The sequence below is a fragment of the Anarhichas minor genome, unplaced genomic scaffold, assembly GCF_050575085.1.
Source record: "Anarhichas minor isolate MPS153535 unplaced genomic scaffold, ASM5057508v1 ptg000017l, whole genome shotgun sequence".
NCBI lineage: Eukaryota > Metazoa > Chordata > Actinopteri > Perciformes > Anarhichadidae > Anarhichas > Anarhichas minor.
In genome coordinates, this window is record NW_027466463.1 from 2,219,136 (window position 1) to 2,234,735 (window position 15,600).

The window sequence follows — 15,600 nt, forward strand, 5'->3', positions numbered from 1 at the left end:
CTGTTTGACTCTAAATGGACCATAATGTACTAAATGAACATCATGCTGTATTGAAGAAGACTTGAAACTAGAGATTGAGACCATAAACTCATGTTTACAATGTTTACTGAGGTAATAAATCAAGAGAGAAGTAGAGTCATTTTCTCATAGACTTCTATACAACCAGAGGAGTCGCCCCCTGGTGGACACTAGAGAGAATGCAGCTTTAAAACACTTCCCCGTTAGCTTTACTTTTCAGACCCGGAGGTTGACGCTTGGCTACATTTTGTTGAAGAGAAAGCTGCTGGACAGACAAACAGACTGATCAGTCAAGCACACATTATTGTTGAATAAACTTTTATTACAGCACACAAAATAAAAAGAACTAATTTAGGAAAACACCATCTCATTCAGGGTGACAAAGGTAAAGCAAGGATTCCTTTGGATATCAAAATTTACCCTCTCTCCACTCCTGTGGAAGGCAAAAAAGAAATACCTCACTATCTTTAAATCCATCGAAATAATCATTGGCAAACAAGCGGCGTTATGAAAAACTTTGATTTGTGCCATTATACTAGGAAACTGTTGAAATGCTGCCAAATCAAAGGACCACAGATTGATTCATTTTGAGTTTTCTTTTCTTTTGTTGTCTCACATGCGAGTTTATGTGACACATTATATATTAATGAAAATACATTTAAACATTTACTTCAGAGGCAGAGAGCCAGGCCTTTGTCCCATATGATGAAACCCTGTTACATCGATAGACAGCACGTACCCTCTGAAGGAACCGGACTCTGCTCGCTAGTAACACGAGGACATGTTAAACGCTTCATGTTGATCCAGCCATCTGGCTGGTGGCAAACTTGAATGCATTCGTAAAATATTCTTCGACAACATATTATATTTGTTTACCCAAATGTAGCATTGAAAGAGTTTTTGAAATAAGTAAATAAATAAAAGAAGTGGAATTAAGCAGTGACAGAAACAGTACTTGTGGTAGAAAGAGAGAGTGGTGATTATGACTGTTGAACTGATGGAATTAGTGATGTGAAAATGTGTGTCATACTATGTGAGGCATTGCAATATCCTCAATGGTTTTTCCCGGGCTATTATGCGTTAGGCCTGGCCCAGCTGTTATTTGAGACTTGGTCATTGTTTTATGGTAAATCGGATATGAATGCACGGCCCTGTGCACACCTCCAAACTAGGAGCACCAGTTTACAGCCAAGAGATGAACCCAGACAGGAGCCGTGTGCACGGAGAGCCTTTGATGACAACTGAATCTGGATCGGTCCTGTATCCTGGGTAACATCTCTGAGCATTTAGTTGAACTCTGTCTTTAAATACTACATACTGGAATATTACACAGGGTCTATGCTAGAATATAATATAGTTATGTTTTCATATCTTAACCATGCAAATGAGTGGAGAGAAGGTACCACCAGAAATCACTGAGCTCCTCACACTGTACTGTGTTCACACACGCAAACTCTTATTAATTACATATTTACCTAGGTGTTGATGGAGGTACATATTACAGTGTCAACCTCCAATTCTGTTTGTTGCAGACAGACTGCTGCAATATTTTCTTTACAAAATATGCAGTATATACATTGGCATTTACAAGCAACTTTTAAAAAAGGCAAAAAAAAAAAATTCAACTTTCAGTGCAAAACTGCCTGCTGAAAAAGGAGCACAGACCCAAAAGATAAACAGAATAGAAACTGTCTCATTACAAAATGTTTGTCATCAATAGTCATGTGCAGGTTTTAGATAAGCATCAACCTGCCGCCAATTCATTATTGCTGTGCTTTGTAAATATACATGTTATAAGATTCTAAAGCTTCATTTCACCCTGAGGAACAAAAAGAATTTAGAATGCAATTTATTAAACTTTTAAATATATATATGTAAATATAATCACCAATAACATCATTTCCCGTGTGGGCCTTGTTTTCTTGTAAGCATGAATCAAGTAGTTTGAGTGGGTTGTGAGACAAAACTGCAGTCAACGTCACATAAATACTGTCCTGACCCTACAAGGATGTACAGAGGGAGGAAGAGGGCATGCACTGATGTCACCGTGATGTCACCGTGGACATGATGTCACCAGACCACCCTCACAGCCACTGAGTGGCCGAACACTGCTGGGCTGCGATGAATGAGTACAGCTGTGATACTGGGTGCAAAACAAACATCTTTTAAAGTGGTGGACATGTGATGGTCATCAGATGTAACAATGACGCCTCAGTTGGTCTGTGGATGTTGAAATGTGCCGGGAACGTTGGACTCCATTAACATGTGATCTGTATCTGGTTGTTGGCATAGCTGCGAGTGTACGCACGTTAACCTTATGTTAGCTAGTTATATAGCTGATGATAATGTTGTTAGCAAATGTTAACTTTAGCTGCAATGATAAAGTGAAGCTTTCTGCTGCTCAATGTTACATTACCTAACTTAAAGTTACAGTTCTATCACACTATTAATGTTGTATTGTTTACTTTGGTGTTGATGGAGGTCAAGGGGCATAAACATAATACAATATATTAAATATAAGCTCAGTGGGCTACTTTGTTTATTCAAATCAAACTGTATTTATTAAGCTTGTTAGAGCAATAGGAGAAGCCTGAGCCTGGAGCTGTGGCTCAGTGTACACTACACTTGCTGTCTACGTAGGACGCTGTTCTAAACTGTGAGCTGGTCCCTTGTAGACATGAAAATGATGCTGCGAGGACAAAAGGAATATAATCTAAATTGAATAAGGTAATCAGAGCCAGTGGAGAATCTTGCTAGCACTAGCACTAGCACTAGTAATGTTTCATCTTTTCCAAAAGCCTCAACTTGTCATTCACAGCTGAGACATTGAACCTACAATCATTTCCCATGACATCGTGTTTTGCTTGCATTTACGCCAAACGTATCCAGATGCTGATAGCATGTTAGCAGCACATCAGTTTCCTGTGGCCGTGGTACATTTCTCACATGGTGACATCAACCCTCCATTAAGATGCCTCATGCAGTGATCACTGTGACACCAAAGCACAACCTCATCAGCTCCTTGGAGCCTTTGCTGACCACCAGGGCAGTCTAATACAATCCAGTACAACAGCCTGCGATGACCCGGCTTATGCCTCCATCAATATGTGCGTTGTTGTAACAGATTGCATTATTTGGGAAATTGGTGTGTTGTGTTGTCCAAGATGGACCAAATCATTTAAAAAGCCACTTGTCAGATCTCGACCCTTGTTGTTGACATGCTGGTGTGCAGAGAACATGAGACTATTCAAACTACAATCTGTGTGTGAAAGATCCTCAGTGTTCAGTCCCTGTGAGGCTCCGTCTCAGGAGCTCGGTTTAAATGCTCCGTGTGAGGCAGAAGATGACACAAACAGGAAGCAAAGTCACCGAGGAGTTCAGCAAAGCCTCACTTCTCTTCATGAACATCAGTCCTTTGAGACGTCATCATCCATCTATGAGCTCAGCATCGCTTTGTGTTTGCACACACGCACTACACAGTGACAACACAAGTGTTGGGACAATGAGTTAACTGGGCTGCAACGAACAAGCACTTTGATAACCGATCAATCTATTATTACTTTGATTCATCCATTATTAAACGCATTAAAACAATAGAGCTAAATTTGATTATTTCCAGCATTTTTTCATAAAACAAAACTTATTATTTGTCTTTTTGTACAATGCAAAATTACAATTACAAAAATGTATTTCAATAATTGGAGATTGAGGATGCAGCCACACACTGAGGGAAATGTACCTAACATACATTTGATCAGATATTACTCAGATTTATGTTGTGAAGAATAATGAACACCTGACTGATGGCATGAAATATTCCCAAAACGCCTTAACGTTACGATACACACTCGCTGACCCGGTTTAAGCTTATTCCTTAAATGTACCTCTTCCATTAATACCTCCCTTCTGTTTGTAACAGACCAACGTAGCTTCATCTGGGGCCCTGCTACGTTGATCCTCACAAGTTATTGTTATTTCTGCCCGTTTGGTTTGTTTTTTAAGTGGAATCTGTAACCGTGCCTCTGCACTTTACTCCGCTGTGTTGTTAGTGTCGGCCTCCGCCGCTTTCAAATGCTTACTTCAGAGATAACGGAGATAATTTGTCGCCATTTCCTGTGATTGGTCATATGGGCTGGCTTACTGCCCCGCCCTACGTGACGGTGATGGTGCCACAGCGTGTCGTGAATTATAATAACTAATCCATGCTGAAATTTCTGCCAAGTGCTCCATGAAATTCTTATCATCTATTTGAATCGGTTGAATTAATTAGTTGTTGCTGCCCTAATATGCAGTGCAACAAAACATTTGATAAACACAAAGTTATTAATGAGGACAGAGGAGCTCTGTGTAGAAGTGTTGCCGTGTTGAATGTACAACGGGTGCAGAGTATTGACCTTTGACCTCATTGTCCCAGTACTTGTGAGCGTCACTCCCTCTGCAGATACAATCACTACACTCACAATGTACAAAACATAGTTTGTCTCATAGCCACTAAAAATACTTTACAAACGGCTTACTGTTCCTGTGGAGAGTCCAGTCAAGTGTTTAGTATGTGTGTGTTATTTACATTGAGTATTTAGTGTATGTTCCCTGCATGCCTTGTACAGTGAGTGTATTGCTGTGCCTTTATGTGTGTGTGTGTGTGTGTGTGTATAAGCAGCCTATCTGTCCCTTTTTTTGTGTGTGTGTGTGAATGTGTCACTGTCATGTTGTGTGTTATCACTTCATTACATGTGCGAACATCTCCATCCTCTGTGAGCGTCTTGGCAGTTCAGTGTGTGCATGTCACTGTGACGCACACGTCTCTCCTGTGTGTGTGTGTGTGTGTGTGTGTGTGTGTGTGTGTGTGTGTGTGTTTAGGAGGACATGCCGTTGACCAGGCTCCTCAGCTGTTTGACCACAGTCTCTATCAGTTTCTGTTTGTCTCTGTCGTTCTTCCTGAACTGAGAGAAGATGTTGTTCTTCTTACTGGTGTCCTTCATCCTGTATAGAAAGAGAGACAGAGAGAGACATGTTGGACACATGTATTTTGTACTCCGTGATGTACTCACTTGCCTCTTGCCATCAGTACTCAATCTGGATTGGCAGGATAAACTAACACTTTCTCAGTTGGTGAAGATGGAAGACTTTTCTTTTGCAGACGGCCACATTTAGAGTGCTACTTTACTTAACTAACACCATGAAACTTTCCCAGTTGATTATTTATATTAAGACTATTTTTGTATTACAAGTTTTCTGAAACATTATGTTTAAAACAAACTCTGGGATCTGTTTCAGAAAGCAGGTCTAACTAACTCTGAGCCTGAACTCTGAGCCTAAGCCTGAACTCTGAGTCTGGACTCTGAGCCTAAGCCTGGACTCTGAGCCTAAGCCTGGACTCTGAGCCTAAGCCTGAACTCTGAGCCTAAGCCTGAACTCTGAGCCTGAACTCTGAGTCTGAGCCTGGACTCTGAGCCTAAGCCTGGACTCTGAGCCTAAGCCTGGACTCTGAGCCTAAGCCTGGACTCTGAGCCTAAGCCTGAACTCTGAGTCTAAGCCTGGACTCTGAGCCTAAGCCTGAACTCTGAGCCTAAGCCTGGACTCTGAGTCTAAGCCTGAACTCTGAGCCTAAGCCTGAACTCTGAGTCTAAGCCTGGACTCTGAGCCTAAGCCTGGACTCTGAGTCTAAGCCTGGACTCTGAGCCTAAGCCTGAACTCTGAGCCTAAGCCTGGACTCTGAGTCTAAGCCTGAACTCTGAGCCTAAGCCTGAACTCTGAGTCTAAGCCTGGACTCTGAGCCTAAGCCTGGACTCTGAGTCTAAGCCTGAACTCTGAGCCTAAGCCTGAACTCTGAGCCTAAGCCTGGACTCTGAGCCTAAGCCTGAACTCTGAGTCTAAGCCTGAACTCTGAGCCTAAGCCTGAACTCTGAGCCTAAGCCTGAACTCTGAGTCTAAGCCTGAACTCTGAGCCTAAGCCTGGACTCTGAGCCTAAGCCTGAACTCTGAGCCTAAGCCTGAACTCTGAGCCTAAGCCTGAACTCTGAGCCTAAGCCTGAACTCTGAGTCTAAGCCTGAACTCTGAGCCTAAGCCTGGACTCTGAGCCTAAGCCTGAACTCTGAGTTGACTGATCCTGAGATGGAAAACTTCATTCCAGAACTGCTGTTCATTTAACTCTGAGTTCATCAGCAATGGAGCTCGTAGACAGGACCTCCATTTGAATCCAGTGTACGTAAAGATATGAATGCATGTAAACTATGTGAGCAGGTTAGGTTCACAGAGTCAGTTACTGTGGTAACAAACCAGAGTTCCCTTTCTTTCTGAAGTGTCCCTAATGTCAGTGTTAACTAACTGAAGAGTTTTCACTAAGCTTGCTTTCTGAATCTAATTCCTAAATTCACCAAAAGTCAGCGTTCAGCAGCTCTTACATCCACCAAACCCTACAGTTCACTCCTCTCTATGTTCTGAAGGTCTTTATAAACTCTTCTGTTTGAGCTGATTCCTTTGGTTAAGTAAGTTGTGACGAGGTTCAAGCAGGAAATAACTTAAATCCAAGGTCAGAAACATTACAGCTTAATTCACTATTATGCCAAGCTACAGAGACCAGCTCTATACTGTAGAGGAGGTAGAACCATGTTGAGATTATCAGAGCATGCAGGAGAAGAGCGACAGAAAGCAGTGAGGAAGCTGCACCTACCCCCTGTAGACTCTGAGCAGCAGCAGCAGAAGAACAGCAGAGAGAAGGAGATTTAGAGGAACAGCAGAGCAACCATTCAACCAAAACACAAGACACAAATGCATAGGGTTCTCATAAAGGACAAGCAAGAAGTATTGTAATGAAGGGCAGTTAATGTGAAACACGGTGGTACAATGTTCATTAGAAAAGCCCTACATTTCTCTTTAACTCCACACCAAGTGGACGATATAGTGATTTTGAGCAACACATACCGTAAATATTGCGATAGATCGACCGAACAAAGCAAAAACAGAGCACTGTCAAACCCGATAACCGGCGACCATCACTCTCTGCTGACTTTAGAGCAACATCTCGACACGCGAAGTGAAGCTAGAACGCTTTCAAGGTACGGCTTCAGACCACAAAGTCTCAGCTCAAGTCCACCGCCGGCCTCCAGCATGAGCGTATACGAGCTCTGGAAACAAAAGCAGTCTTGGAACCAAGTCTTTCCTTATTAGTGTCTAAAGTAACGAATAGGCATCAAGCACCCACACCAGAACATCTGTAGAAACAAATGGTCCAGTGAAGCTCCTTGGGTATTAATAAGTGCACTTCCAGCCACCTGATTCTGAGCATAAAAAAACGAAATAAAAAAAGGTTTTTATTTGCACTTTTTCAGTGATGATCTCGCTGGTATGACAGAAGGGGGTCACGGCGTACACTAACGTGTTCCTCTCTGTAGAAGTGTGATTTAAAAGATGTGCAGTCTATGGCTATAACTTATCTGTGAGAGCATCTCTCACATGCTGAGAATTTATGAAAATATAATTCAAAGAGTAGAATTTGCCCGGATTATTAGCTACCACTGACTCTTATCAGTTTATTCTACCATACTTTAGCAGCTTTACTGGTAATATTAATGAATATTAATATTAACCTCAGCAATGCATTTGAAGAGACGATGCTAGCAAAGTAAAAACGTACCGTCAGCCCGTATTTAGCCGCTGCTTTGGGCTCCCGTTCGCTCCGAGAGTTGAATCGCAAGCCTTGAAGCTTGGCAGGCAAAACCAGCTAGCAAGCACGTCAACTATAGCAACTGAACCAAACGGGCTAACCAATTTAACATTTTTCATTATTCACAAGAAAGCAACGTTACCATGTGCTGTGACGTGGGGGATGTTCAGTGTTTCCACCACATAACCAGAATACTCTGGTCCATGGACGACCATGCTAACGTTAATATGAGCCTGAACCAAACGGCTGTTTTGGGGAGATGGGATGGATAGTGGTTTATTCTCAGCTAAATGAAAATAAAGAGAATGTTGAAATCATAATCCAGGACAAAACAAGATTTTCCAGGACATTTGATTTTTTCTCTTTCCCGGTCTTCCAGGACACATGAACCAGCTGACTGCTGTTCAGTCAAACATCCTAGCACCAATACGTTTCAGTTCAAAAAGCCAATTTGTTTCTTGCTGGCCCTTCACTTACTCTACCAGCACACCCACATGTCCTTTTAAAAAGGGACGTAGAAATATTGTATTCATGTCCTCATATCAGATGCACTCACTTCTCCAGCAGAGCCAGGGCGGTGGCTGGGTTCACTCTCAGGTATTTGGAGGTTGGCTGGCCGTAGTCCGCCAGGTACGTTGACCAGTCCCACACCATGAACAGATCCAGGAGCTAGAGAACACACAGAGGTATACTCCACTCAGATACAACACAAGAGGTTTGAACTGTGATTGGTCAGTGTGCCAACCCGACGCTAATCTTCTATTTCTATTGTGAGGTTTGAAGAAGAGCTTTGCTAAAGCAACACGTCAGTACCAGCTGGTTAGATGCTGCGTCAATGCGCATATGATGCTGAAACAGGAAGCTGTCCCTATTTCAATCTGCACGCATTTTGATGCTGAGCCTATACTTTCTTTAACCAGTGACTGGGCATTTCTTCTACTCTTATTCAACTGTTGCTCAGAGGGATCTTTCTCCCAAAGGTGCTGAACCCTCACCATGTTTCTCACACTGACAGGCTCAGACTGTCTCGCTTCTGGTCTCCAAGTCTCGCTCGGGTTGAGGCAACAGAAAATCCTTCTTAACTTTACCGGCACACAGCCCGACCCTCACTGGGCTCGTGAGAAGAGTTCCTCATACACACGGAAAACGCCAAGCTGGCGTTAGAAGATCTGTGCCCTCTGGAGGCCGTTTTGGTAAAGCACCGTTTTTGAAGGAAAAAAAACACTGTAGTTAGTTTTGCATCATAACCAAGCTGAGCGAAATGCTGTGATGGAGCCGGGTCAGCAGCAGGGTCAGATAGTGTGAAGACGGTAAACACTGGTGTATCCTGTGTCACTCTGAGACGTAGAGAGAAAACAGAAGAGTGAGAGAGGAAGGGAGGGGGGGGGGGGGGGGGGGGGGTTCTACTGCTTAACATGATGAGTGTTAAGTGTGAACAGGAACATTCAAAATGACCCCCCCACGACCCCGGGTTAACCTGATGGAGCTGACCCACCCACACAGTGTATGCTAATGTCATAGGGTGAAACAGCTGGGTGTTTGGCTCATGTTGAAAGCAGTGAAAGAACAGCTTAGTGATAATGGCATTATTCAACTGACTGAGAGACTCCGACACACAGAGAGAGAGAGAGGCTTAGCAACAATGCCATTCTTTTCACCTGGAGCCAAGGGATGAGCCCGAGCAGCCATCTCCCTCTCCAACACCAGCAACTAACAGGATCGGACTGAGTTGGTACCATGATGCTTTCAAGGAGAACTACAGTTGGATAAAACTTGGTTCTATCAGTTCTGATAACAGAGTCTCGCACGCACGCACACTGCAGTGAGGTACTTCAGGTGCGCTCACTAGAGCCAGACGCATTCTGGACTTTTGAAACAGATACCAATACTGATATTGATCAAACCATCATCTGATTTTTATTTTACACCATTGACATTTAAAAAACATTGTTGATAACGATCCTTTAAATTTGGTTATTGAAGACTATGATGTGAAGAGTGTAAAAAGGACTTGTCTGGGCTCACACATCTACAGTATATGTTGATTGTTAACATCCATGGGACATTATTTCACAGCTGTTACTTTTCATTTAACATGCTGTAGTGCTGCTAACATTTGAGCTCACATGATTCAGACATGTTCTGTTCTCAATGCTTTAAGGATCATCATAACTGATGATGATAACAATAATACTAATAATAATGAAGTCATTTTAAATTGCAGCCAGATCAAAAGATAAAGTTTTTTAAAGAGGTGAGGATTTCCTCCTTCTATGCACGTGTTTTGTTCGCAGTGTGCAGTAAATCCTCTATGACAGGGGTCTCAAACTCAAGGCCCGCCACGTCATTTTATGTGGCCCGCGAATCCGCCAGCAAAAAAAAAAAAGTTTTAAAAAAAAGTTAAAAAAAATAAATAAAATTAAGTTAGACTTGATAACAAAAATATCCACATAGTCATAATCCTGAGATAGAAAGTCATAATGATGAGATACCTAAACACAGTCACAGAAGCAGCTCTTTGGCTGGTTACTGTACACTTGACATATAAATGTATTGTGAGTACATTGAAGACTACTTTAAACTGGCTTTAAAACACATGAAATACTTCACGTGGGATTGTGCAAACGCACCCTTGAAAGGATTTTAAGCTTTGAACAAAGTTATTGTAATAACTTGTTTGATATTTGTGTTTGATATTTTCTTTAATAGTTTGATCTTTGATAGAGTAATGTGGGTTTCTTAACCCTAAATTAAAAGGATTTAAGTTATAACAGAAATGTGCTTAAATATATTTTACATTTATATAACTGCATGTACAATATTTTAACACTTGAATAAACAATAATCAAATGTAGAGACAGTTATTTACCAATATGTTAGGAGTAGTTACATTTACACCGTCTTACATTTACAACCGGCCCTTTGAGGGAAACATGATGCTGATGTGGCCCAGAGTGGACATGAGTTTGAGACCCCTGATCTATGATATCAAAAGTAATGCAGCCTGCGGAGGGTAATTACCCTCACAGAACCTTTTTGCCACTTGAGAACCATTTCTCAATATCCAACCCCACCCGGGGGAATGTCATTCACACACCACTCCACTCCGTCACATACGTCTGACGGATGACCCCGAATGCAGAGGAGACAACGATCAGTGGGATTCTGCTGGGCGAGCAGAGTCATGTTATCATAAGAGTCAAATGGTAAACATTTCTGGGAAATATTCAGCTTTTGGCATGAGAGAGATAGAGAGAGATAGGCCGTGTGTGTGTGTGTGTGTCTGCGTGCGTGCGTGCGTGCGTGCGTGCGTGTGCGTGTGTGTGTGTGCGTGCATGCGTGTGTGCGTGTGTGGTAGTCAATTGTCACTGTGGAAGGTCGACTTGTACAAGTCCTGGAAAAAATCCCCTGGCAGTCATTATGTTGAATGTCTGCTCCAAATTCCAAAGGCTGGCCTCTCAATAACTATGTGCAATGAGCTCTGGGTAGTGATTGGAAGAATGGGATTGTGGACACAAACAGGGTGGCTGGGCTCGCCATTACAGACGGGGTGGGAAGACCTTCCCTGCGTGCTGCCACCGCAACCTGGATCACCAGCGGAAAATGGGTGAAAGTTTGTAAATATGATTGGAAATGTTAAAAATACTCTGTTTCATAATTGTATACTTGCTATAATCCAATTACAGTTGAGTTTTATTTGCCAGTGGTCCAGAACATAAAAAACAGTAAATTATAATAAGGTTTGTGGCAGAAATGTTGGTCTCCAACCAAGAGGTGACGAAGCTGCATGCAGCGGACGTCCAGGGTTAGGCTGATGTGAATTTAGGTTTACGATTAACGGAAAGAGCCGGAGTGGAAGAAAAAGAGAATGAGGTGTGTGTGTGTGATCTTTGTCCCTGTGACATTAGTTAATGGCTTGCCATGAAATCCTTGCTTTCACCTTCACGTTGAGACAGTAAGTCAGGGTGCTCTGAAGCTCTCTTAGCTTTCCTTCCCTTCGTTAGATGCTATTGTCTTATAATGGAGGACAGGGCTATTCTCCCTAACTTCAGGTGTTGGCACTCATACAGATGCAAATACCCACTAAAATGAGTGCCTAATGCAGTTTTTTAAAAAGGGTTTGCTTTGTCGTGTTTAATGTCTAGAATGTGACAGAAAACAAGTTTAGCAAACAGCAAAAACATTACAGTGGTTAGTTCTTTTTTTATATCTGTTTATATCTTTCAAACTCTCAAACCAGAGCTGGGGATGGTTTGAACAGCGGAAATACAAACAAAAGGTTTCACAATGATCAGCAAGGTAAAGTGACTGTTTCTGTCAGTGGAGTCTTGTAGCTTTGAGGAGAGCATGAAGAGTTGGAACAGTTGAAAGACTAACCAAGAAAGTTCTGATGATTTTTATTTTGTTTCTGTCTAAATTTGAATGAAGTGTGTTTGGATGATCAGCGAGGTAAAGTGAGTGCATTGTGTCTGACTGGAGTCTGGTGGTTTGGGGAGAGTATATTAATAAATGACTAGCCGTCCCATGTCAAAGGGACACTTGCAGAAACCTCCCCACGTCTTGGCACTTGGCAACGTTTGAGTGTGTGAGTAGTGGTGGTGGGCTTACAGCAGAGTTCATAGCAGTTTATTCACAATGAATGGCATCCTGTTGTTGTTGTGTTTGAACTAGAGCTAGACCGGCCACGCTGATCTATCTGCAGATATTAACATATTGTATATGTATGTATATGTTGGCCAATAAGAAAAAATAAATTGCAGTGCAGAAACAGAATTATATCTATATATATTATTATGTCCATTATATAGACCGTCAAAAAAAACAACAACTAAACTCCTATTAATCTAAATGAGCAAGTTTCAAGATGTATGAAATTAGATTTCTTAAAGACAATATAACGTTTCATATGTGTTATATGGTGCATTAAATTACTGAGGTGTAGAATATTCTTCATCTCCAGGGCATCAACATACACTCTGTTGCAGGCAACAGCAAATAGTAGCACTCACATCTTTCTATGTTGACCAACCCTGTTGTGTGTTACTGACATCACATATGTTTGACTTGACTCAATCACTCTAAATGGTTCCAGGATAACGATGTAAAAAGCAGTCATAGCTACGACATCCAGAGTTATGAAGAGAAAGTAAAGGGATGAGCTCTGGGTAACCTCACCAAACCCTTTACCCAAGGCTAGGATTAACATGTCAAGCAGGCAGCCTGCATAAAGGAACATGGACACATCTTGTCTAATGAGATGCTTCACAGGAAACTAAGCTTGAGTTAAAAACAGGCCCAGGTAGGGCTGCAGCTACCGCTGACCACACTGAGGTCAGGTCCTTTCAGGGGGTTTCTGCAACCGGGTGCAGTTTTTATACAAACAGTTCATAACAAAATAATGATTTGTTTCATTTATAATTATTCTTTGGGTCAGTCATTTTCTAATAATATCGCCTGAAGCTTCCTGGGAAGAAGTATATCATTTGGTAGAATTTGTAGAGAAAATACAGACAATGTTACTTGCATTGATTTTCTAAGCAGATGTTGATTTCCAGGAGAATTTCTCTGAAAACCAAGTTTATAAATTTACAGTAGAACTCGTATTAAACTTGACTTTTAATAATTGCTGAAACATATTATTGCCTGTATTGCCTATATGCCCGACATCTTACAAGATCAGTGCTGTACCGAATTTGAACCTGAGGCAATTGAAACAGGATTTAGACCGTTCTGTTAGGAAATAAAACGGCTTTTAATAAAATGCAACAACTACCGTATTGATTTAAAGCATTTCTTCCCTAGAGTTATGAAGAGGCAAATATTTCCTCGTCCCCTTGTCGCTGGACCTTATTAAAAGCTCTTTCTATAGCTGTGTGCTCTACGTACATCTCATCTGTCTAGATCTGGTCTTTGAGGCACCGGTTTAAGCTTAAATTTGGCTGAGACTCCTTCACCTTTATGCCTCTGCATAAGAGTTGATGATTTTGGGAACAGTGGAAAGACAAAGCAAGATGGGTTTTGTGAGTTTTATTTTGTTTCTGTCCAATATGAATGAAGTGTGTTTTACGATGAGTTAACAAGGCAGTTAAGCCTGTCTTAGTTCGGTCTACAGGAGACATTTGAGGTCATGTTTTTCTGTTTAGATGTAAGAATATTTCCTAAATTTACATTTTTATTTCTCAGACTAAAGAGGGCTTGTAACGAACTCGCCGCAGCAGGAGAAATCAGCTTTCTTGATCAATATATCACGCACTGGGGAATTTATTTCTTCAGCAGCACTTATTGGGAATCCACATAAAAGGTGGCAAATTCTCCCTTCAAGTTTTCCGTCTTCTTTCTGTGTTTTCAACAAACTTCCTCAGTATAGTGCTGTGACCTGGACTGGATGCAGAGCCAAGCCTCCACCTCAGGCTCAGATTAACAGATCAGCACAGACACAAGTTAATGAGACCCAGCAACACTTTACATACCACTGGTGTTCACAACAAAAAGGGAGGCAGGGGCTTTGTGCTTATCTATTTGGGAATAGGAATTTTCTTGCGCGGGTGAACCTTGGGACAGGTGAAAGTTGAAAAGGTAACACAAAGACATGAGTCTGGAGAAGAAGCAGCCAGGGAAACACAATATTGTTGGAGAGGTGAGGCGTGGGACAGCTGAGAAGTGAAGTGGAAACGGACTGAAGCCAAAGAAATGACTTTGTAACTAAATGTAAATTATTGGTCCGTTCTGGCTTTGTTCTTTATTTCTTGGTTCAAGCACTTGGCTATAAACAGTTTTAAGCAGAATTGACCGTTTGCTCAGCCCCGCCCCCTGCTGCTACTCGGTCGAGCTGTCAGAGCTACCGTAGAGACCACGGTGTCACAAACTGCACTTTCTGAATAGATATAACAGCTTTTTGGAAAATTGAAAAGGTGTTTTCAGAGAGAAGCATTCAGAAGGATCTACAATAGGCGTTTGATGGATAAATCCAGGATGCCAAACTGAGTAAAAACTGGTTAAAAAAATAAAGCTAGAAGCTAAAGCTACAGATCACAGTGCAAAAGTGAACCACCTCATCACCTGGCGATCTAAACAAAAGACAATGAAATGAAGTAACAACACTGTTCCTGTAAAGACGGGTATGTCTGCATTCACTGCTACAATGGTTAAAAAACAAAAGCAGCATGTGTACATTCAGTATACCTTCAATAGCTAGAGTACAATAGAAGTGCTAATGCTAAATAATGCTAACGTCCTCTGTTCATGTTAACTCCACAGGTTTTTACGTAGAAACTTACCATTTTAGAAACGTGTAAACCTTTAACGAGTATCACTATTACACAATGTTTATCCATGACTAGCTTCAAATCCACTAAACCAGCCTGGAAATGAAAACGGATTGCATTACAGTCTATGGAGCAGAGCCTGGTCAAAGCTGGATGACTCCAAGCTGTAATTGGTCAGTCTGCGTTTGAGGGGCGGGACTTAGTGAAGGGTCAATTGTATGTGTCAGTGGAGGAAAGCCTCTAAATAAATACTCAGTTGAACAACTGGGCATCATTTCAAAACACAGCATTGGAACCTGTTAGCTCTCTGAATTTGACTGACTAGTCTTTAAAGCCCCTGAACATATAACACATTTTGCGTTGGAGACTTCCACTGGTGGTAGCCAACCCTCTCCCCACACATCTGACCCAGGACGTGTTGCATGATCAGATTGACAGTTTTTAGCCAAATCACAACTTAAAACCCCATCAAATGTTGACCAAAGCAGCCCAATTTTCATCTACAAGCCCAACGCTATTTTTCCCAGCCCAACTTAATCGAAAACCAGGCCAATCTGGCAACACCGGACCCTGGATTGTCTTATTATTCCATTAACAAAGGCTTCACATAAGAACATAACAAACTTAAGCTAGAAATTCAACACATAAAT

The 15,600-nt window shown here is 41.7% G+C and overlaps 1 protein-coding gene across 7 annotated transcripts in view; it reads right to left on the reverse strand.

Moving 5' to 3' along the window:
- Positions 1 to 319: 319 nt before the first annotated feature.
- The window catches only part of exoc6 (exocyst complex component 6), a 64,390-nt gene continuing 49,109 nt past the window's right edge, over positions 320 to 15,600 (reverse strand). For all 7 annotated transcript variants that reach the window (XM_076092953.1, XM_076092951.1, XM_076092952.1 and 4 more), the window contains 2 exons: positions 8,242 to 8,354; positions 320 to 5,001 (listed from right to left, as the gene is read on the reverse strand). In XM_076092953.1, coding sequence (XP_075949068.1) covers positions 4,875 to 5,001; positions 8,242 to 8,354 — 240 coding nt within the window. In that variant the 3' untranslated portion in view covers positions 320 to 4,874. The remainder of the gene's footprint in view (positions 5,002 to 8,241; positions 8,355 to 15,600) is intronic.